This window comes from Neovison vison, chromosome 12 (assembly GCF_020171115.1).
Source record: "Neovison vison isolate M4711 chromosome 12, ASM_NN_V1, whole genome shotgun sequence".
NCBI classification, from domain to species: Eukaryota; Metazoa; Chordata; class Mammalia; order Carnivora; family Mustelidae; genus Neogale; species Neogale vison.
Genome location: NC_058102.1, coordinates 68,210,286 through 68,233,439, shown reverse-complemented (window position 1 = coordinate 68,233,439; position 23,154 = coordinate 68,210,286). Strand labels below are relative to the sequence as shown.

The 23,154-nt window shown below is 38.6% G+C and overlaps 1 protein-coding gene across 1 annotated transcript in view; it reads right to left on the bottom strand.

Annotated features, from left to right (window-relative positions):
• Window positions 1-23,154, bottom strand: part of ITPR2 (inositol 1,4,5-trisphosphate receptor type 2) — a 498,632-nt gene that overhangs the window by 353,854 nt on the left and 121,624 nt on the right. Inside the window, exons 10-13 of the mRNA XM_044226478.1 lie at window positions 20,505-20,549; window positions 9,517-9,668; window positions 5,356-5,455; window positions 4,704-4,864 (exon numbers count right to left, since the gene is read on the bottom strand). Of these exons, the coding sequence (XP_044082413.1) occupies window positions 4,704-4,864; window positions 5,356-5,455; window positions 9,517-9,668; window positions 20,505-20,549 (458 nt within the window). The remainder of the gene's footprint in view (window positions 1-4,703; window positions 4,865-5,355; window positions 5,456-9,516; window positions 9,669-20,504; window positions 20,550-23,154) is intronic.

The following is a 23,154-nucleotide window of genomic DNA, read 5'->3' as shown; positions in this document are numbered from 1 at the left end:
GCTCTTTGAGTGCTTAAAAATGCATTAATCCTCTTGGCAACAGTCCTACCCTTGTTGGTTTACAACAATGTCAACAGCATCCTGGGAAACATTGTAGCCTCTTCCAGCTTTGCCATGGTAACATGTGTGGGTGTTCCTTTTTGTGCTGGTTCCCTTGATGTTCACAAATCGTATATTTGCATGCATGTGGCCAAAGGAACCACTCCATATTTTCTAAAAGGCCTAGAGAATACAGCGGGGGCCCCTCCTCTTTCTCTTTATGTTGTTTTTTTTGGAGAATTACTGGAAGATGGGGACTCCAGATGAAAGGAATCCAATTAGGTGAGGAGTTAAAGTGGTGGAATAGTAGGGGGACCCTATGCTTGTCTTATCTCTCGAACACATCTAAATAAGTATCAAATCATTCTGAACACCCAAGAAATCGATCTGAGAACTGAGAGCACAAACTACACAACAAGAGGGAGAAAAGAAAGGGATCAGATTAGGTTTTTTTAAATTTAGTTCTCTGAGGGCACCCCAGTGGCTCAGTCAATTAGTGTCCATCTCTTGATTTCAGCTCAGGTCATGATCTCAGGGTCATGAGATGGAGCCCCACATTGGGCTCTGTGCTCAGCAGGGAGTCTGCTTGAGATTCTCTCCTTCTCTCTCCATTTCCCTCTGACCCTCGCCCACCACTCACTCTCTGTCACTCTCAAATAAATAAATAAATATTTTTAAAAATCATAATAATAAATAAAAAACATAATAATAAATAATAAATAAAAAACAAAATCTAGTTCTGTGTTGCTCACAAGAGACTAAAACAAAATGACCAGGAAATCTGAAATAAACTGATATTCAAAAAGCGGCTTTAGACACATACTCAACAGAAGATAGCTAGTGTAGCAACAGTATCATCAGGCAAATAAAATCTAAGGACAAATGGTATTGCTAAGGAAGATTCTAACTTTGAATTACAAGGATATCCAATCTGAAAAAGCAAACAAACAAGGACATCAGGTGTGGTGATTCTATGTGGGATGATGACAATTCTAGATCCTGAGTTTCTATCGTGAGGAATCAGAACCAACCTCAAACCAGTAAACTGCATAAAAACATGGCCATGGGCTGCTTTGTTCACTGCCACATTATGAGCGTGTATGCCTGCTGCATGTACCAGGAGCTCGATATACATGCATTAATTACATCTCTGAACTATAAATGCCACTAAGGAAGCCCACATCTCTTTCTGTACCCTCAGAAGTAAAACATGGTGCAGAGAGTCTGGTTGAGGACTCTATGCATCACTTCTTCCAGCTCTGAACAGCAGTTAACCCCACAGCATGCTCCCTCCTCTCCCACCCGCAAATATGTTCCCAAAACTCTCTATTTTGTTGGTGCAACTTTGCACAGTAAGATGAGAAAATTCCACTGAAAAATATCTGAGGTTGAGGCTCTTGGAGCACAGTGGCTTGTGCCTCTGGAGGCCATCCTAGGGCGAGTGAAGGGGGAGCCATGAGTGAGAATTCAAACAAGGCCGGCATTTTGAGGTAGATCTGCAATATTCTAACACCTTCCCTCTGACCTTGTCTCATTTTTTCTGGTTTGAGTAAAAGAAGATCTAATAATAACTTCATTCTCTAGAGGGGAAAAAAGTCTGAGTTGTGAGGTATTTTCAGAAAGAATTTTATATTGAATTCTAAAACAGAGAAAATAATGTAAATGCATTCAAGTATGCCAATAAGTTACACTGTCCTGACAGGCAGCTTTGAATGAATATCGGTGGGAGATGACTTTCTTAAAATTACTAAATTAAAATCAATAATTGCAACTTGATATTTCCTGGACATACTTCTCTTTCTTCTGATGTTTCTTTCTTACTCTAAAACATGGGAAAGAAGCAGGGAAAATAAAAACACATGATCCCTGTTCAGTCCTGGGTCCAGCACCTTCCTTCAAGAATCATGAGGGGGAGGGATGCCTGGGTGGCTCAGTCAGTTAAGCATCTGCCTTCAGATAAGGTCATGATCCTAGGGTCCTAGGATGGAGTCCCGCATCAGTCCCCTTGCTCGGCAGGGAGCCTGCTTCTCCCTCTGCCTGCTCTGCCTGCTCTCCCCGCTGCTTGTGCTCTCTCACTCTCTCTTTCTCTCTCTCTCTCTCTGTTAAATGAATAAATAAAATCTTAAGAAAAAAAAAAAGAATCATGAGGGGGCAAGATTCTCTCTGGCAGAAACTGACAAGCAACTTGCTCCCAGTTACAACCAGCTATGGGGGAGGGCTCATATCTACTCTTTACTTGTCCTTTTCCTCAAGAAACACCTTACTATTAGCAAGGGAGACTTTTTAGGTGAGGCTGAGTAAATTTCTGTTGCATATATGAGAGTGACAGAGACAAAGAAATGGATTCATCAAAAGGAAGCACTGACACACAAGTAACAGGCAGAGAAAAAGTGTTATCTGATGATCCAGCTCAGATAATTGTCTATAGTCCAGAAGAGTTGGGCAGTTGGGTCAGCTTTTGGGCTTCATTCATTTTTTCCAATGAAGTTTGAGGTACAATTGAATATACAAGAGTTATTTTCAAATTCACATTTGTGAGTGGAAAAACAGAGGTAAGAACAGAAAGTAAGCGAAGAAACAGGTATTCCATTTGTTTGCATATTTGTGATGTTTTTCTACAGATAGTGGTGGGAAGAAGCAAGTTGGATTTTTGTTCCTTTGTATTATAAGATACATCTAAGGATGCGTAAAACATAAATGTTTAGTTGTGGAATACCTCTAAGGCGACCCCACAAAGTCACCACCCAGAGCAGGAAATTGGACACGGCAGGAGCCTCCTTGAATCCCTTCCCTCTCAGGAAAACACCACCCTGATTTTTGTGACAGTTATCTTCTTGCATTTCTTTATAGTTCTGCCAATTGCTTAAGCACTCGAAAGAAACAGAATTTCACTTTGCCTGCTCTTGAACTGTAGAAAGAGTATCACATTGAATGTATCTGTGTCTGGTCCTTGCTCAGTCTGAAGTTTATTGGATCTATCCATGTTGTTACACATAGATGTAGTTCACTTATTATCATCGCTATACTGTATTCCATCACATGAGTGTACCAAATTTGTATTCATCTATTCAACTGGTGACAAACATCGGATGGTTTTTGAAGTCTGGAGTTGTTGATAACAAGGCTACATTCTGAAACAGGTGTCCTGGTGTACACATGTAGGGGTTTCTTCTGGACAGATGCTCAAAAATGTGTAGTCGAGGAGAAGAACTGGTGAATCATGGATCGTGTGTATGTGTGCACATGGGTGGTAAGAATGCGTATGAGATCTACCCTCTTAAATGTTTAAGCGCACAATTACAGTACTGTTAGTTAAAGGCACAATGTTGCACAACAGATTACTGTGTATAAATGAAAGTTTATACCTATTAAACAAGAACTCTTCATTCCCCCCTTCCCATCAGGCCCTCCCTAGCAACCACCATCCTACTCTGTTTGACTTGGACTATTTTGCAGCATTGTTAACAATAGCCAAGATACAGAAACAACTTAAATGCCCATTGATGGGTGAGCATTTAAAGAAAATGTTACTTTATATATATACAATGGAATAATATTCAGCTTTTAAAAAGAAGGAAATGCTGTCACATGTAACAACATGGGTGACCCTAGAAGATATCACACCATGCGAAATGAGCCAGTCACAGAACACACACTACTTGTTTCTACTTATATGGGGAGTGATTTCTTTTACTTTGCAAGGGACCGTCAAACTATTTTCCAAAGTGGTTATACCAATGATCATCTCCCCAGCTGTGATGAGAGTTCCAGTGTAGGAATGCCTGGGAAATTGGCAAGAAGCTTTGTCTTGTTCAGATGTAAAGGTACGAAACAGATCATCAAGAAGGGAAATATAGAGAGTGCTTTTGTTCTGGGACACTGAAAACATACAGACTTTAAAACCACACATAATCAGATCCCAATTACGTAAAATGAGGATAATGTCCATCTCGGGACTACTTGAAGGAATAGATAAAATAGACTCACAGTACTGACACAAAGTAGGAATGATAAAATTGACGTAGCACTCTCCTTCTCAACTATCTCCAGAGCCAGAGTTGAAGAATCAAGGATCCAGTTTCTCTGGGACAAGGGCAGAGTGCTAGACCTTGCAGATTGTTTTCTCGTGTATTTATTTGGTGGTACCAGAGTAGAAAAATGTGTCTTGAATAAATAAGAATGCCAAAACACAAAACTTCTTTTAGGAATTTTAGAACTCTTAAAATAAGAAGTAATAATAAATAAATAAGAATACCAAAACACGAAACTTCTTTTAGGACTTTTAGAACTCTTTATAATAATAAATAATAAAAAATAAATAAGAATACCAAAACATGAAACTTCTTTCAGGACTTTTAGAACTCTTAAATCCAAAATATTAAATGAAGGGCAAGTCTTTTATGAAACATTTAAAAGGGAAGATTGGCAAGTAAAAAAATACAACTGTCTTCAAGCCAAGCCAAAATGGAAAAAGTGAATACTCCACCAGATTTTAATGTCACCATTTTCATTCACTTACCATGATCTGCTCGTTTGGAAGCAGGTGTGCTGCTATGGAGACCATTCTAAATATTCCCTTAGAGTCATTCATTCACTTGAGGTTTACCAAAAGAGTTGACAACTGACTCTTAATGATTTAAGAGTCATCTTAAAAAGTTACTAACCTCCTTTCATTCTGAGTTATTGTACCATTTTCCAGCTTTTTAACTGTGGTCGCCAGCACTTTATTTGCATCATTGGCAAAGTCTAAGTCTCGGACCTCAGACAATGGGACAGACACAATGGCAAATGCTTCTTTATCTTCTTTTGTTTGGCAAGTTCCAATCTGCAATGTGTTTTTTCCATTCAGATTAGTTTTTGTTTTTTTTTAAATAGCTGTGCAATATTTTTCAGATCCTAACACATCGTTATACTGTTTAAGAAATACAAGACAGGAATAGCTCATCCACACCCAATAATTCCCACATGCATCATCCACTATGAAAGACCATAGGGACACACAGATTTTCCATGCCCATTTCCTGCCTTGTTCCCAAAGCCCACCTAGAACCATTGCCCTTTTCTTCTGTGTCAACAGTATAGAGAGAATGTACTATTTGGACCTTCTCCCCTTTCTACATGCCACTCCTATGACTTGGGCACAGCATCTAAGCCACTTAGTTCAGTGATATAAGCAACTGCAGAATGAATACTTGATTAACTTAATTGCAATAATCTCTGATATTGGTAAAGATGAATTGTAAAGACCATGTCAGTCACTCCCTAATCCTAATCACACATCTGGCGAAAAGTTAAAACACTCTCAGGAGCATTTACCTTCAACATAACGGGTCTCTCTTCATCTGTGTCTATGGGTATACTAGTACTTGTTACCCATGTGTTGGTACATAAATGTCTCAACCGAACATAAGAGTTCCTAAAAGCAAAACACAAAAGAACAGCTTATAAAAAATTATCACACTTACACATTACCTTATTTTAAGAGTTTCATACATTATATGAATAGGTTTCAGACTAGAATTAACTCAAGTATAGGACAGTCTGGTTTAAGAAAAAGTTTTGAGTCAAAGACTATTTCAAAGCTTGTGGTATTTTACCTAGACCAGTGGTTCTTAAATTGTGGACCCTGGTCCAGCAGGACCAGCATCACCTGGGAAATTGTTTGAAATGCAGATTCAGGGAACCTGGGTGGAACAGTTGGTTAAGCGCCAATCCTTGGTGTCAGCTGGGATCATGATCTCAGGGTGTAGGATCCAGCCCTGTGTCAGGGTCAGTGCTTTGGCATGGAGTCTGCTTGGGTTTCTCTCTCTCTATCTCTCTCTCTCCCCCCACCCTTTGCTCCCCTGGCCTCTCAGGTGTTCTCTCTCTCTCTCCCCCTGCCCTCTTTGGAATAAATAAATAAATAAATCTTTTTTAAAAAATGCAAATTCTGAGTATTCGTCCCAGTTCTCTGACTCAGAAACTGAACATAGGGTGAAAATGAGTCTTTTACATCCAGATGGCCAACAGACACATGAAAAAGTGTTCCATATCACTCGGCATAGGGAAATACAAATCAAAACCACAATGAGATATCACCTCACACCAGTCAGAATGGCTACAATGAACAAGTCAGGAAATGACAGATGCTGGCGAGGATGCAGAGAAAGGGGAACCCTCCTTGGTGGGAATGCAAGCTAGTGCAACCACTCTGGAAAACAGATGGAGGTTCCTCAAAATGTTGAAAATAGAACTACCCTAGGACCCAGAAATTGCACTCATGAGTATTTACCCTAAAGATACAAACGTAGTGATCCGAAGGGGCACGTGCACCGAATGTTTATAGCAGCAATGTCCACAATAGCCAAACTATGGAAAGAACCTAGATGTCCATCAACATATGAATGGATAAAGAAGATGTGGTATATATACACAATGGAATACTATGCAGCCATCAAAAGAAATGAAATCTTGCCGTTTGCAACAATGTGGGTGGAACTAGAGGGTATCATGCTTAGTGAAATAAGTCAAGTGGAGAAAGACAACTATCATATGATCTCCCTGATATGAGGAAGTGGTGATGCAACATGGGGGGCTAAGGGGGTAGGAGAAGAATAAATGAAACAAGACGGGATTGAGAGGGAGACAAACCATAAGTGACTTAATCTCACAAAACAAACTTGCTGGGCGGGGAGGGGGGAATTGGGAGAAGGGGGGTGGGGTTATGGACATTGGGGAGGGTATGTGCTATGGTGAGTGGTGTGAAGTGTATAAACCTGGCGATTCACAGACCTATACCCCTGGGGATAAAAATATATTATATGTTTTTAAAAAATAAAAATTAAAAAAAAAAAAAAGAAAATGAGTCTTTTAGCAGCCTCTCCAGGTAATGCCGATGTGAGAACCACTGACCAAGTAGCCACCTCAGCTAACACTGCTATCTGATCTTAGTCCTTTCTGTAGCTTAATCATTTGCATATAAAAGTATATACGGCCAATCTTCATTGTTTGCCGATTCTGTATTTATGAATTCTCCTACTCAAGAAAATGTATCTGTAGCCCCCAGAGCAACAGTCTGGGCATTTTTGCAATCATTCTTGGACATGGACAGAGTTGCAAAAAATTTGAGTCCCCAGTGTGCACATTCCCAGTGAGGGTGGACAATACAATGCTCTGTCTTCTCATTTCTGCTTATACTATAAACAAGCATCCTTTTCATGGTCTAGTTAGTGCCATGTTTCTCCACATTTCTGTGCTTTTTGTTGATGAGCTTATTGCTTAAAACAGTCCCAAGCATAGGGCTGAAGTGCTGTCCAGTAGTCCTAAGGATAAGGCTGTTATGTACCTTCTGGAGAAAATACTCATGTTACATAAGCTTCATTCGGGCATAAGTTATAGGGCTGATTGCTGTAAGTTCAATGTTAATGAATCAACAATATGTATTAAATAAAGTGCCTTTAAACAAAAATATACATAACACAAGATTATATGGTACCGCCTGATGAAAAATATTGTGACCAGAGGCTCACAGGAACCTAACCCCATATTTCTTCTAGGAACAGTGGCTCAGTATTTGCTAATTCAATGTACTGGGAAAAACAAGAATCAACCGTATATGAACTGTGAGGAAACACCTGAGAAAAGACAGCTAGAACTCTATCCAACTCCAACATTATCATTTTAGTGAATCACTTATTATCATCATTTCTTTAACAAATATGTGTAAAAATATCTGTTCAAACAAAAGCATTGTGGTAAGTTCTGTGCCTCCAAGTTGCTAAGAGTTCGGTAGGAAAGATAAGACATAAATAAATCATATAACATGAGGCAAAAAGCATTAAGGTCAGTAAGACAAAACCAAATAAAACAAGGGCCTCCAGGTAAGAGCGATTCATCATGCTTTGGCTCGTTCATAAAGGTAGATACAATAGAAACTGAGTTTCAAAAACCTAAAGTAGCAGAAACCAATCCTTGTACAAATAATCGGAAATTTGCCACTAATTTACCTCTCCTTTGCCACTAACTTTAGTTTACTTAACCATTCGTCATGATCTGTGTGTTCTATAGGGAGATTCTTTTATTTTCTTATGCAAACATTCTTGTTTAGAGTTCAAGACGGACTCCATTTCTGCTGAATTAAATCTAAAATGATTAAAGTTGTTGATTAAAATTCTAATACTCAGAAGAGAAGGCCAGCAAACAGGGATCAGGGAAAACCCTCCAATGGGATCTGTACAGGCTTATAATAGTGGAACAGGAAAGCATGAGCAATAGCTGATGTAAAGCTAAGATTGAGCAGCATTTCTCATGAACAAGAATAATGAGGAAACGCCTTGGGAAGCTCAAGAAGCTGTGTTTCTCAACAGTGCTAGTGCAGCAACCCTCCCTGGAAGTAACCTACACAATGGTGCCTGCATCTTATGTGGGTACCTTCAGTATAACCACTGCCATCCTCCCAAATCCAAGTACAATAATGCTCTATCAAAGACAGTTTAGAACCATCCCACTAGATCTAAGGATATGGGCAAGACTCCCTCATACACTTAGAGAGTATATCATAGTGCAACTGTTGGAAGAGAGACAGTGGCAGGCAAAAGAGATTAATGAAAATAATCAAATCCAAGCAAAAGAATGTAAGACATTGTCTCACATTAAGTTCTGGCTACCTCATTACCACTTCCACTTTCTCACCCATCACTCACTTAGATCCAATTGGTCTCCTAGCTGGTACCTCAGCACACCTATTAAATTTCAAGACTTTTCCACTTCATGCTCCTGCTGCTTGAGACACTCCTGATGGGGAGGACCTGATCTCTCAAAACATTCAGGTCTTTTCTTAAATGTCCTAAATCAGAGAAGCTATTTCTGAACAGTCATACTACCTAATACAACTCTCTCTGCAATTTTTTTTTCAAAGCATTTGTATTACCTGACCTCCTATTTTATGGTTTGTCTATTGCCTCTCTTCCTTATTTGAATTTAAGTTTGTTCAGTTTTCTTCCCAATGCCAAGGGCAATGTCTGTTAAGTGCAATAAAGATTTACTGGCTGAATGACTAAATAATGAACAAATGGATGAATGCATGAATGAATGAATGAAAGAAACCTGGAACTTGACATAATAGAAATAAATGATATAAGTACTGATAGGGGAAAAAAAGTAAATACTAATAGAAATGCTCCTTGATCATTTTTCATGTTAGTAAGCAAAGGCCATACAAGTAATAAGAATAAATAATTCTTATGAATTTTTCAGAATTCTTTGGTCCTGCATGTTTTAATTATTTATGAGAATAAAACAAACTATGTGAATCTTCTCACAAAAGAATCTTGCATGATTTTTACACACTATTCTTTTCTTATGCTTGCTCTCTAGATATCACAAAAATTCTATCAACATTAGATGTTAATTCCTTACCTACCATTACAATTACTCAAAGAAATGACTCAAAGAAATCTTACTATTTATTGTATAGTTTTTATTTTTTATTTTTTTTACCTTGGAACCAGGCAGTCAGCTCTCTGAAGAGTTGTGGCATCCAGCTCGAACAGGGATGCAATGTCATTTCCATGTGGGACTGAGACTAAAGTATACATGATCTTCTCCCCGGCCTGGCGTTTCTTCTTTGAAGTTGGAAGATCTCCATCTCTCTGTTGCAGAGGTACAAAGTTATTTACTTTTAACAGGTTTCTTACTATATTCTCCAATTAATCAGGAGATAAGATTTAAATCTGCCCATTATTTCTTCATTAGATCATAGAGATGTCTGTTTCACATCATCCAGAGAGAGCAGGTCAGGCCTGACAGCCCTTGAAGTAGCTATTATCAATAGTGTTAAGTCACACACTCCTGGAGAGATGGCTTTATCTGGGCAAATATCAAAGCACTAACAGTCATAATAGTTATAAATTCCCTTACCATGTCTTAAACCAATTTACATAGTAGTTTTGACCATTCCACATTTAAAACAAACAGAGTGAAGAAATAGTGTGTGGAATCATCTAGATTTCATAAACTCAAGAGTCAACATGGCAGTATCTCAGAGTTCCTGACCAACTCCCAGAACACAACAGGGAGAGAAGAGGAATCAACAGCAATATTCCTATTCAGTTAATTGGCTTATTCCATTAAATCCAAAAACATATCATAATGGCATATACAGTGAAATAAAATGGGATCTTCACAAGCAGAAGCCCACATGATGATGCAAAACTCAGTCAGTATTTCCAAAATTCCCCATTTTAAGCTGGTAACCACATAAGATTAGTAATTATATATATTTATTTGAAGCAAGTTTCAATCCCTGTGGAAGAACATGATGCACCAGAAACCAAAAGCTGATACAGCTAATGTAATATGAGATTGGTAATTACATACATAAATATAATTACTACACATATTTATTGAAAGAAATGAAATTTTTAAATGAGAGAAGTAGAGAGAGAGAGAGAGAGAGAGTATCACTCTACCATCACAAGAAGCCGAATGAAAGTGGGGAAGAGGAGGGGGGTTTGAAAGGCAGATGAAAGCAGTCTATGCCCAATGACAAGCAGTGTTTAATGGCCACTATGACAATGAGATATCACACCCAATCGTTCCAAAACATTCACTTGAAGTTCCATCCCAAGATTGTGAATATCATGTCCTATGCAGTTTAATTCTTATGTCTTCTGCAAATGGTGTGCAAATTGGTAGCACCACTGAACTGTGAATGGGCAGAGGAACCCCCAGGATCCTGAAGCAGGAGCAAGACTGTTAGCTGCTAAATCTCACATAGCCCAGAAGTACCAGGTAGCTCCTGACATCTTTGACTTACATGTCTTCTAGAGACCAAAATTCAGAGTTAAATGAAAGCAGGAGTCTGGCAAACTCTCCGCATTAGCCATAAAAGTTGTTTCTAATCAGTAAGTATAACTATACTTATTGATCAGAAGAAAAAACACACTTAACTAACTTAGTGTACATTATAAGGGAATGCAGAGATACAGGAGAAAATGCAAAAACAGTAAGAAAACCATATATGTGAATTTACACAGAGCTTCTCATAATACCAAAGCCATTGCTGTTCTCATTAATCTTACAACAAAAATTTGAAAGGAAGTAAGATGAATATTATCATTTCCTTCAAACCAAGAGATAAATGCCATTGCCTACCTTTGATGAAGAATGAGGAAAGCAGAAGAGAGGGAAATAGGAGAGAAAAAGGAAGGAGGAGGAGGAAAGAAGAAGAAGGGAACAGTAGGTTGTGGTAGTGAACACTCAACCCCAAATTCAACTAACCACCCCTCAAGCCAAAGCCAACCAAAGCCAGTGGCCTAGACTGAGGCCTCAAACACTCACTGACCTACTCCTCTAAGGGCAGGAAAGAACTCACAAGTAAGAACCTTTCTTAGGTCTTCTGAAAAAATTCTCATGGGTCATGAGACACATATTCACAGTGATCTGAGTTGAGGGAATGGAGATCTGAATTGAAGACACAATCTGTGAGGGACAGAAACACCCTCATATCCTGAGGAAAAAAAATCTAAATGTCTTTAAATAGCCCAATAAGAGTATCCTGGCCAGACAAATGAGTTGGGGGAGATGGCTACCCAGGTAACACAAAGCTTAGGCTTCTGAATCTTGAGATTGGGAAGGGTCTTGAAAGATCATCTGTGAGCTGAGAGTTCTTCCCAAATAAATTTCTGACAGTAACTACTCAAGTGAAATTCTATCATTTGGAATATATTCTTCTGGGTCTTGAAAACATTTAGGTTTAATTTTAGTTATTCCCTCCTGAAATTTGAAGAGCCTTTGTATAGTTCTATTTATTTCCTGCATTTCAACTCTCAGAATGGATTAGGAGGAAGATCCTCAAGGAAAAAGAAATAGTTGGAATGGAAAGGTGGAAACAAGGCAAAGGAAAGGGAAAGGAATGTGATATTCTAGAAGAAAAACAGGAGTATACAAGAGCAGTACAACACTGAGGGCACCACCCCTGAGACAAACAGCTAATAAATTGTTTTTCATGAAAACCAGTTTCTTCTGCTCTGTGAAAGACACCGTCAAGAAAATGAAAAGACAAGCCACAAACTAGGAGAAAATATTTGCAAAAATACGTTATCTAATAAAAGACTCTTACCCAAAATATACAAAGAACACTCAAACTTCAGCATTAATAAAACACATTTCCCAATTTAAAAGTGGGTGAAAGACCTGAACAGACACCTCACTGAAAAAGCCATAAGATGGCAAATAAGCATGTGAAACGATGATCAGCATCATATGTCATTAGGGAGTTGCAAATTACATAATGAGATGCCACTCACAATAATGAGCTAACCACACACACACACCTATTAGAATGAATGAATCCAAAACTCTGAGGACTGCAAATACTGACAAGGATGTAGAGCAACAGAAACTCAAACTCTTTGCTGGGGGAATGCAAAATGGTACAGCTACATTGGAAGACTATTTGGTGGCTTGCCATAGAACAAAGCATACCCTATAACATATGACCCAGAAATCATGCTCCTTAGTATTAAACAAAATATGCACACAAAAACTTGCAAATAGATGTCTAGAGCAGCTCTACTTGTCATTGCCAAAACACGTAAGGGACCAAGATATCCTGCAGTAGGCTAATGGATAAACAAACAGTTGGACATCCAGACAATGGCCTATTACTCAGTGCCAAAAAGAAATGAGCTCTCAAACCTCAAAGACATGTCAGAACATTAAAATATATATTGCCAAGTGAAAGAAGCCAGTCTGAAAAGGCTACCTACTATATGATTCCAATCGTATGACATTCCAAAAACAACAAAACTATGAAGACAGTAAAAAGATCAATGGTTGCCAGGGAGTGGTGGGGGGAGGGGAGAAAGGAATGAAAAGACAGAACACATAAGATTTTTAGAGCAGTGAGACTATTCTGCGTGATATTTTAATAACGGATGCATATCAAATGGTGGCTACTTTTATCAAAATTCAGAGAATGTACAAAGCCAAGAGTGAACCCTAATGTAAACTACAGATTTTGGATGGTAATAATATGTTAAATAGATTAATAAGTGTAGCAAATGTGCCATTCTGGTGCCAAATGTTGATATGAGGGAAGCTGTGCTTGTGTGGTGTCAGGGATATAGAGAAATGTGTACTTTCCACTGAATTTTGCAATAAACCTAAAATTGCCCTTAAAAATTGTGTCCATTAAAAAAGAAAAAACCAGGATGAGAGAAAATATTTGTAAGTCATTTGCCTGAGAAGGGGACTATATCCAGAATATATAAAGAACACTCAAAACTCAATAATAAAGACAACCCAATTAAAAATTGAGCAAAAGATTTGAATAGATATTTATCCATAGAAGATATTCAAATGGCCAAGAAACACGTGCAAAGATGGCCAACATCATTACTAATTAGTAAAATGCACTAGGACAGCTATAACCAAAGAGACAGACAACAAGAAGTGTTAGTGAGAACACAGAGAAGTTGTAACAGCCATAAATTACTGGGGGAACATAAAATGGCATGGCCATTTCAGAAGAGTTTGGCAGTTTGGCAGAATGTTAAAAATACGACCAACAATTCAAAGTCTAGGTTTTCTATCAAAGAAAAATGAAAATACATTTCCACACCAAAACTTGTCCATCAATGTTCACAGCAGCATTTCTAAAAGCCAAGATGAGGATACAATCCAAATGTTCATCAGATACTGAATGGGCAAACAAAATGTGGTATATATGCACAATGGCATATTACCTGCTCATAAAGGAATGGAGTACAGATACAAGCTACAACATGCATGAACTTTGAAAACATTATGCTAAGTGAAAGAAGTCAGACACAAAAGGCTATATATTCTATGAGCCCATATAGGAAAGGTCCAGAATAGGCAAATCTTTTTTTTTTTTTAAAGAATTTATTTATTTATTTGACAGAGAAAGATCACAAGTAGACAGAAAGGCAGGCAGAGAGTGAGAGAGAGGGGAGCAGTCTCCCCACTGAGCAGAGAGCCCGACGTGGGACTCGATCCCAGGACCCCGAGATCATGACCTGAGCCGAAGGCAGCGGCCTAACCCACTGAGCCACCCAGGCGCCCCCAGAATAGGCAAATCTTTATAGAGAGAGTAGATTCATGGCGGCCAGGGCCTGGGGGGAGGAATGGGTAGTGACTGTTGATGGATTTAGGCATTCTCCTGAAGGAGAGAAAAAAGTTGTAAATTTGGTAGTGGCTATAATTTTGGAGCTCTGTGAATGTATTAAAAGCCACAGAGTTATATATTTTTATAAATAGAATTTTACAGTATGTGAATTATATCTCAATAAAGTTATGGAAGAAAGAAAGGGAGGTAGGAAGGGAGGGAGGGAGGGAAAGAGGGAGGAAGGGAAGAGGAAATGACAGGGGAAAGGAACAAGGAAGGGAAAGAGGGAAGAGAGGAGAGGAGGAAGGAAAGAAAGAAATGGAAGGAAGGAAGGAAGGAAGGAAGGAAGGAAGGAAGGAAGAAAGGAAGGAAATGAACAAATGAACTCTGAAGGTCACTGTTTCATTGATGTCTGCAACGTAGCTCGACATGAAAATTCAGGGGTTATACTAAACTATGGATGGCAAAGAAGCATTTGCCTGGATCATAATGGTGACACAGGAACCACACTTCTGCCTGACTGCAAATAGCTAAAGGCAAGAAAGTCTCAAGAAGCTCTAAAGAATCCTTTTATACGGGGCCCAGGAGAACACCACTTGCAACTAGGATTTCCTTCTCAGTGGTAAAAATAGTGGTGACATTTGTTATTGAAAATTATGACTATGATGAAGAAGAAAACCAAGAGAGGAAGAAGAAGAAGGTTTAAGAAGAGGAAGTAATAATTCTGAAAGAAAGAAGAGGAAGTTTGCTTCAGTTATAATCCTCATAAGATGAAAACTTGAGGAGAAACAGACGAGGAGAATTATAGTCACAAAGAAATACCCTTAAAGAACTGGTTTTTAGACTCTACAATGCTACTGTAGCCAAAAGAGAGAACCACCAACATATCGAACATTAATTAATACATGTGAGAGGCGACTGACTCACATCATAGGAACACAGAAATAATGGACAAGATCAGTCAGTTGTAGAAAAACCCAAAGGATTTTTTGAATAGGTAGGCAAAGGAATTTGAAAACAAGTAGCTTCGGTAGATTATAAGAAACGCACAAATAAAATATGACTTTAATTAAGGAAAATATAATTGAATCAATTATATTGACCCATGTTTGAAGAAAATCTTTATTAACAGAAGATGAACATGTAACCTAAATAAACAGAGATTCAGTGAATAAGATTTGATAGCTTCTTTCATCATTGCGAGTGCAGATGCAAAAAATTAATATTCTGGTCTTTTCAGAGGAATGCCATATCCCTAAAAAGAATATGTGTCATCTAATTTCCTGAGCCTCTTGCACACCAATCTTCTAATTATAATTTAGTTTTTGCTATAGATTTTCTATCAAGGAAAATGCATGAACTGACCCAACGATTTAGATTTACTTAGAGATGAAAGTTGGCATTGTGGTTTATACATCAGTCACCTGTGAGTTCATTTAGTACAAGTCAATCCTACTGTATATACCCTCCTTTTGAAATGTTCAGAAAATAAATTTTCTAGACTTACAAAAAGAAAGCAGATCCAGATTCCTAGATTGTCTTCCTACCCCACCCCTTTGGTCATATGCAGTTTCCCAACAAGGGTAGTAAGGAACCTTTCTATTTTGACACTTAAATGAACAACAACATTTTTTTTCCAAACATAGGAAAACCTCACTTATTATGGCTAATTAAAAGAGGTTACTCTGAATTACTCATACTATTGAGGACCTGTGGTTTAATTTTAATTACATAGGATAAGTGGAATGTACCACTACACCCCTAAATAATTTGCTTAGGTCCCAGGGCAGGAGGAGAAAGAAGATTTAATGAAGAGATAAATTCCGTTTACAAATAGCATAACAATTATTTACATGTGCAAAAGAATTTCTAAGATCTTTTGCAGTTTTTTAAAGCAGTGCTATACATTTTGCTTTTAATCTCGCACTCTGATATTTTGCTTAACAAACACTGCTTTGGAAATACTTCCACAGTAAATTTCAAGACAGCCCCTCAAAATTTGTGAACAATAAAACGTGAATGAAGAGTTATAAATATACAATTTTTAAATTTATGGCTCAAGCTTCAATCTATAAGAAGAATCAACATTATATTTCTATAATAGAAAGGCAGTTCTGTTCAAAATGGTATGCCTGTGGCTTCTGTTTGTAAACCCATACATTTTTTAAATAAGAAACAAGACACAAAAAAACGAGTTTCCCACACAGAATTACCGAAGCGAAATTCCCTCCCTTCTTGCATCATGAAAATACATTTAAAGTACAACAGAGCTTAAACAGGTGTTAGATTTCCTATCAGCTAGCTATCCAAAACCCTCAATTTCGGGAATGCAGAGCCTCAGAATGTTAACCTAGTCTGCTGGTCTGTTATAAAACTGGCATTTTCACGTGGAAGGAAAGGCACACAGCCTCTCGGGTTATACAAATGGCTCTCCTGGCTTCTCCTGCCTGGCCTGGGGCCTGCCAGTGGAGTCATAGCCCTTAGCCTCCTGTAACACCTTCTCTGTTGACTCATTTGTGAGTCATCGAATTTTTAGCAGAGACATCACGTTGCAATTCTGTTGTTAGGAGCCAGAGACATTCTGTAAGAAAGAACGTATGCATTTTCGGGGCTGCTGCAGACTGCGTGCGGTCACAGCCAAGGCAGCATAATGATGTGCAGGCATCTGTGTTTTTGGTCAGACCCTCCAGGGCTCTTGCTGCTGACTTTATATAACAGACATAACCCTGCCATTTAAAGGTGCAGACACTTCTTGCCTTGCCAGGTTCCTTAAGACACTGTTACTCTTAAACTCATTCTTAATGACCCTTTTTCCATTCTTTTCCTTACCACCTTACCAGTCATGAGTATAGAGTATAAACTTAAGGAATTTTGGGGGCCTTTGTTGATAATCTGCCCCCCCCAAAAAAAGCCTATAAAATAGAATTTTCCAATGCATGTCAGTCAAGTATCATGGTTCCTAGAATACTGCTATTTATGTATGTCTATGCATAAAGACTGGTGGTCATCAATGAGGAGAGAGCCCAGACCCTGGGGGGGGGGTGCGGTGAGGAAGGGGAGCTTTCGCAATTTCCAGACGCATGTTTAGTTGCCCCAACGGGGGGCAGGAAGGCCATCAGTGACATCTAGTGAGCAGAGTCTATAGGTCTGCCAGACACCCGACAGTGCAAAGGACACACCCCCACAACAAAGAATTCTCCAGGCCAATCTATCAATATGGCTAAGGTTGAGAATCCCCAGCATAGACAAAGACACTCCCTTGAAAAATCAGATCACATTCCACATCAATATGGTAATGTGCAAATGGGTGGTGTTAGTCCAAAAAAAAAAAAAAAAAATCCCCTTCAAAGAGCCATTTGAAAAGATGCAGCCTTTCAAGGAGAAGAAACTAATGACTGTCAGGTTCCCAGCTGGGCTTGACACAGTTCCAATGTTTACAGGGTCCCTGTGGATGCTGTACATTTGTAAGATTGGAAATAATAGGCTCCTTTGTAGAATAAATACAGCAATTTGGGTCTTAATGGGAGCTCCGACACACACCGCCTCATTTCAGTGGCACCATGCATTAACCTTTGAGACTTCAAAAATGGAAGGCAACATTTTGATAAAGGTTTCTAAATTACAGGAAAAATATTAACTGGATATTAAATAGAGAACATGAGGGAAAATTTGGAAAGAAAAATAATTAGCATGGTCACAGTGAACTCAGTTGTTACTGGAACCCAGATCTGAGGTGAGATAGTATTCTGGTTGGGGAAATTGATTTCATTTTTCACAGGCTAAGCTCTAACTGCTCCTTCGTTTTCTTTTTTTAGACAGAAACATAATTACTGCTAGGTGGAAAATGGTCTATAAAATGAGAAGCCATATTGTTAGCTTTACTGTTCCATATTTTTGGTTTTATTTACTTTCAAGCTAGGGATTAAGGATAGAAAAAAAATGAAATCAAATGTCTCCAGTTGGTCCTCTCTCAGATGGCAGATGAGATCCAGCCATAAACTTCTAGGGCAAAGCAGACCCACCTGTGTTATATGCAATTAAAGTGTTGCTGGTAACAACTCTCTCACAGAAAAGAGCTCTTTGTCACCTTTACAGGTGAAGGAAAAAATTGTACTTCAAAACATAAAGGAAACACGTCTACAAAGTCTAACTAAAAGCTTGATCGATGCAAACAGCAAACCTCATGGATCCTATACTGCTTCCTAAACCTCCCTACTCTTTCTTCCCCACTCAGCTCTGCCCAGAACCATCATCAGTAGCCTCACCAAACAGTATGTAGCTGAAAGGAGATAAGCAAAGAGATGGAATTCAACTGCACAATTTGAAGCTTGGGGGTGATGCCTTTTCAATAGAAATAACATACATTTTTCACCTACTAACATCTTGGATTCAAAGAGTTTCCTTTTATCTGATGGAATGTTAACCTCATGGCATATAGGTGACACACACAGCAAACCTCCTCAACCCTACATATGGGTAGGAAAAGGAGTCTCAGGAGGGCTATCTGACATGTCCAAAGTGACACAAGTCAACGGTGGTGTGAGAAGTCGAACTCCCCTGGTTCATACAATGCTGAACTCACATAGAATATCATAAACAAAGACCCTTGAGCAAGAGAAAAGCAACCCTGACATCTGAAGTTTGGCCCAGTATGATCAGGCAGGTTCAATGTGGCCAGGAGCACCTCAACATTTGTGGATAGGTCACAGTGTCCTCCTGTGAACACGACCGATTTCACAGAATGTCAACATCAGACATGGTCACTCCACAATCGTGTCTGAACACTAACAAAATGGGAATGTTGTCCAAGCCATAGACACTATTTAAGATCCCTCTCCCCTAATGGGTGCTGCTTCCTATAGCACTTACAACCTTAGCTTGGCTCTCACCTGCCCTTCCTTTCGAGAAAATGTCTCTTCTTGACAGCATTCCTGTCTACAGTAAGCCCCCTTCCTTAAATCCTCCCAAAGTCATCTTGTATAACTCCAAATCCACAGGTTCTTTCTACCACCATCTGAGAGGCCCCACAGTTCCCAGGGGATGTAAGTGCAACGTGTCATTAACTCCACTCGTTCAAGAACAGGTGTGTTTCTGGTAGTCTTTGGTTAGAGACTATTGCCCAGCTTACAGCAAGAACCAAAGACTCTCAAAAGAAGCTTTTCAATGTGGTTATGGATGGCATTTTTCTAAATCACAGGAAAATGAGAACCCAACAATCCTGGGCTAGCTATTTGAAAACCGAGGAGAGAAGAGTCCACACAGGGCATAAAACTGAATTAGAAATGAGTGATCCAACTGATCTAAGAAGCCTACTTCTGTGTTTAGGGACATTTTAACACAAATTACAGTTTTCATTAGGCCAATGACTTGTTACTTCAGCTTTATTTCTATTGTAAATCTGATAGTCAGATGGAGAAAGAAGTCAAACAGGACTGACTCAGGTCCAGAAATTCTGATTTGGTTCACCTCCCCCATATCAATATTCTCATAAAACATAAAGCTAAGAGCCAATGCAAAGACAGAAATTATTTCAATTAAATATTACAACACTCTCTGTGGAAGGATAGAATTTTGAATAATGCAGTAATAATCCTTAGCAATTCTGAAAGAGACTGCTAAACTCCTAAGAAAATTAAATTATAGACTGTGTCTATTTAACATTAAAATGTCTAGCTAGATTGCTAAACTATATAAACACATAGAGATAGGTACATAAATCCATCCCATCAACCAGGTTTTTTCTGTAACACATCAAATATCCTCCACTTCAGAATTTTCTATTGAATTAAGTCATGTTGTTATAATCAGTCATCCTCTTTACAAACGATGATGAAAGAGCAGACTGCATAATAATAAATATCTTAATGAAAGTTGGCTTTAAAATAAGATTGAGATTTTCTGAGTAGCATGTTTTAGAATATCAGAAAAATCAGTCATACAGCTGTTTGATGTCTCAATTTCTCCCCGTAAATAGAACTCAAGTTATTTTCAATCAGAAAGGATTGTTCCATTGTCCTCTTTTAATATCATGCCATAACTCAATTTCTCCTTCCTAAACATCTAAGTACTTCTGAAAACTAAACCTACACCGTATCTCCCAGATGCCCACTGCCTTCAGTGTTCTATCATAAATGGCCTCCAAGTTGCTACAAATCTCCTTAAATACCCATTACTGAACATTTTTTTATAATGTAAGCCATGTCATCTTTTACTTTTTATCTGTGATCCACAGCCTCTAGTCAGAGAATCTCTCAGAATCCCTCGTCTTCAATTTTCTATTAACTTCTCAATTTGTTCATATAAAATATAAACAATATATTTGGGATTTTGGAGGGAAAAAAACAATTTCACTCACCATATTTTTTCCTTCATTTTGAGCATCTCGATAATCAGGATTAAGCTAAAAGAATTAAAAATTAAAAATTAAAAAAACAGTTTTGAATCTTTATGAAAAGCAAATTAACAAGATCAATGATCTTTAATTCATTTCATTATTGTATCCTTAACTAAATTCAATATAAAAAAAAACTAAGAAAGAAACCATTACTTAATATTACTATTTAAAATATCACCTTCAAACTCTAGTGGCAGGAGACATGAGCTAAAATGTCATGTCTATGGCTTTTGTTTACATTAGAATAGTTGACATCTTCGAACAAGTTAAGAGCTGACAATCTCACATCCTCCAAGAAAGACGTCAAGAGAATTCATCATCTTGCCCACCACAAAATCTGCCTTTAACCAATAACTCAATTTTTTTTAGAATTAGACCAAAGGAAAGTCTTAGTGACAATGATTCAGTATCATGTTCCACAGGCTATATACACAAGAAGAGAATATTGAGCAAAAAAAGAGCTATATACCGGATATATATATATATATATATATATATATCGGATATGAAGGTTAGTGCATGAGTATTGTGTGGGTGTTAGGGGTCAACAAAGACAGATGAGTTCCGGATATGCCGAGTGTCGGCCCACACATTTCCAGCTGGCCAGAATGCATACCTCCCGACTCCCGTCCAATGACACAGTCCCAAAAAATGTCTGTGTTGTACTAAAACAACTAGTTCATAATTTGTAAAACAACAGACTTATAAGGTGTTTTTTTCTCTAAATAATGAGTGGTTCACTTGATTTTAACTATTTGAACATGAATCAGTTGGTGTCTGTAACATGTGACCCCAGGCATTAAAGTCACCATTTAAAATGTAAGGTCAAGAGTTTGTCTCAGAATGGCGCTTGGCTAGTAGCTCCGAGGAATGTTCTCACAACTTATTATTAAATATCAGCATAGGTGCTGAAAAGGATCAAAGGCAAAACAGAGCAAAAAAAAAAAAAAAAGTCTGAATTTCATTCAAAACTAAGACTGAAAAACAACCTACTCCCAAATCTACAATGAATTGGCAGTCTTCACAAAGCAGCTGGTGCTGAGGGAGAAGCAGACACGTCCCCAAGGTTTTCTCTGAGGACTCAGCTCACTCCACCTCACTTCAAGCTAACAGCCTTGTGAACACAGGATACTTGCTATGGCTGCCGCTGTTTGTCCATTCACTCAGACACCAAAACCCTGCACAGAAGTGTGTACCGCTGAGGAGCCCTTGTTAGACTAAGCAGAAACCTGTCTCCCCAGGACTCCCATTCACTGTCCCTGCTACCTCTGTCCTCTCATGACCACAGAAATGTGACAAAGCTTAGAAAACAAATAGGCAGAGAGTCAAGGGGGCAGATGATAGCAGAGGGCTTTCGAAGAACACTTCCTGAAGAAAGAAAGAGCCAGAAGAGTGGCTTTGTATGGGGGAATTACACTGCCTGACATTGTAGAAATAGCAAAGGGGTAGGAGAGAGAGGCAAGGCCTGTAGAGCCCAGGTAGGCAGAGTCGCCATGTGCTGGACCTAAGACCTACAACGGCAGTGTAGCCCTCCGGCTAACGACTGAGAAAAAGGATCAAGAATTTTTAAAAAATAGAACAAAATGACCATCTACTCAACCCATCTGGTTCTGCACAGAGCCCCCTTGTCTGGGGATAGTAAGGAAAGAAGGAAAAGAAAAACAACATGGGACCGACTAAAAACCATGCTATAAGGGGAAATTATTTTCTCAGAGTCTTTCTGAACATCTTCTATGGTAGGATGCCAAATCAACTTTCAGGAAATGGCTTGGCATATTCAAGAAAGTGTAAGTAGGGACGCCTGGGTGGCGCAGTTGGTTAAACGACTGCCTCCGGCTCAGGGCGTGATCCTGGAGTCCCGGGATCGAGTCCCACATCGGGCTCCCAGCTCCATGGGGAGTCTGCTTCTCCCTCTGACCTTCTCCTCGCTCATGCTCTCTCTCACTGTCTCTCTCTCTCTCAAATAAATAAAATAAAATCTTAAAAAAAAGAAAGTGTAAGTAAACATTTCCTCTAGGTAAGGACAACAGAATAAAAGGAACAGCTGAAAACATAATACAAATGACATAAATAATAATATACAAATATAAAGAATTATAAAAAGAAGGATTTCACTAAAAATGAAAACGCAAATACAAAATTAAACTCCATTTTGGCAACAATAAAAGCACAGTTGATGCTGCAGGTAATGAGTGATGCAGAGCATTAAAAAAAAAAAAAAATGGAACAGCCATCCCTCAATATAGAGGAAACGTATGAAGAAATAAAAATTAGGAAAAAGCAAGTAGTCCTGGGAGGACCAGAGAAGGGCCTATCAATTGATGGACAACAGGTGTACTGAAAAGGAAGAGAAAATTAGTGGGATACAAGCAATGATCAAAGATAATAGAAAATAAAGCTTTGCCCAGCTGAAGAACTGTGTATGCAGAGGTGACCATACCCCAGGAAAATCCACTAAAACGGACTGACACATTCATTTGAGGACAATGAGCAGAGGAGACCAAAGGGAAAACAATGATAGGGACATAAAATAGAGCCAGAAATTAGATTTAGACAAAAATGCTTACCATGTAACAGGAGAACGGATAAATAAAGTGTGGCATTTTCAAAC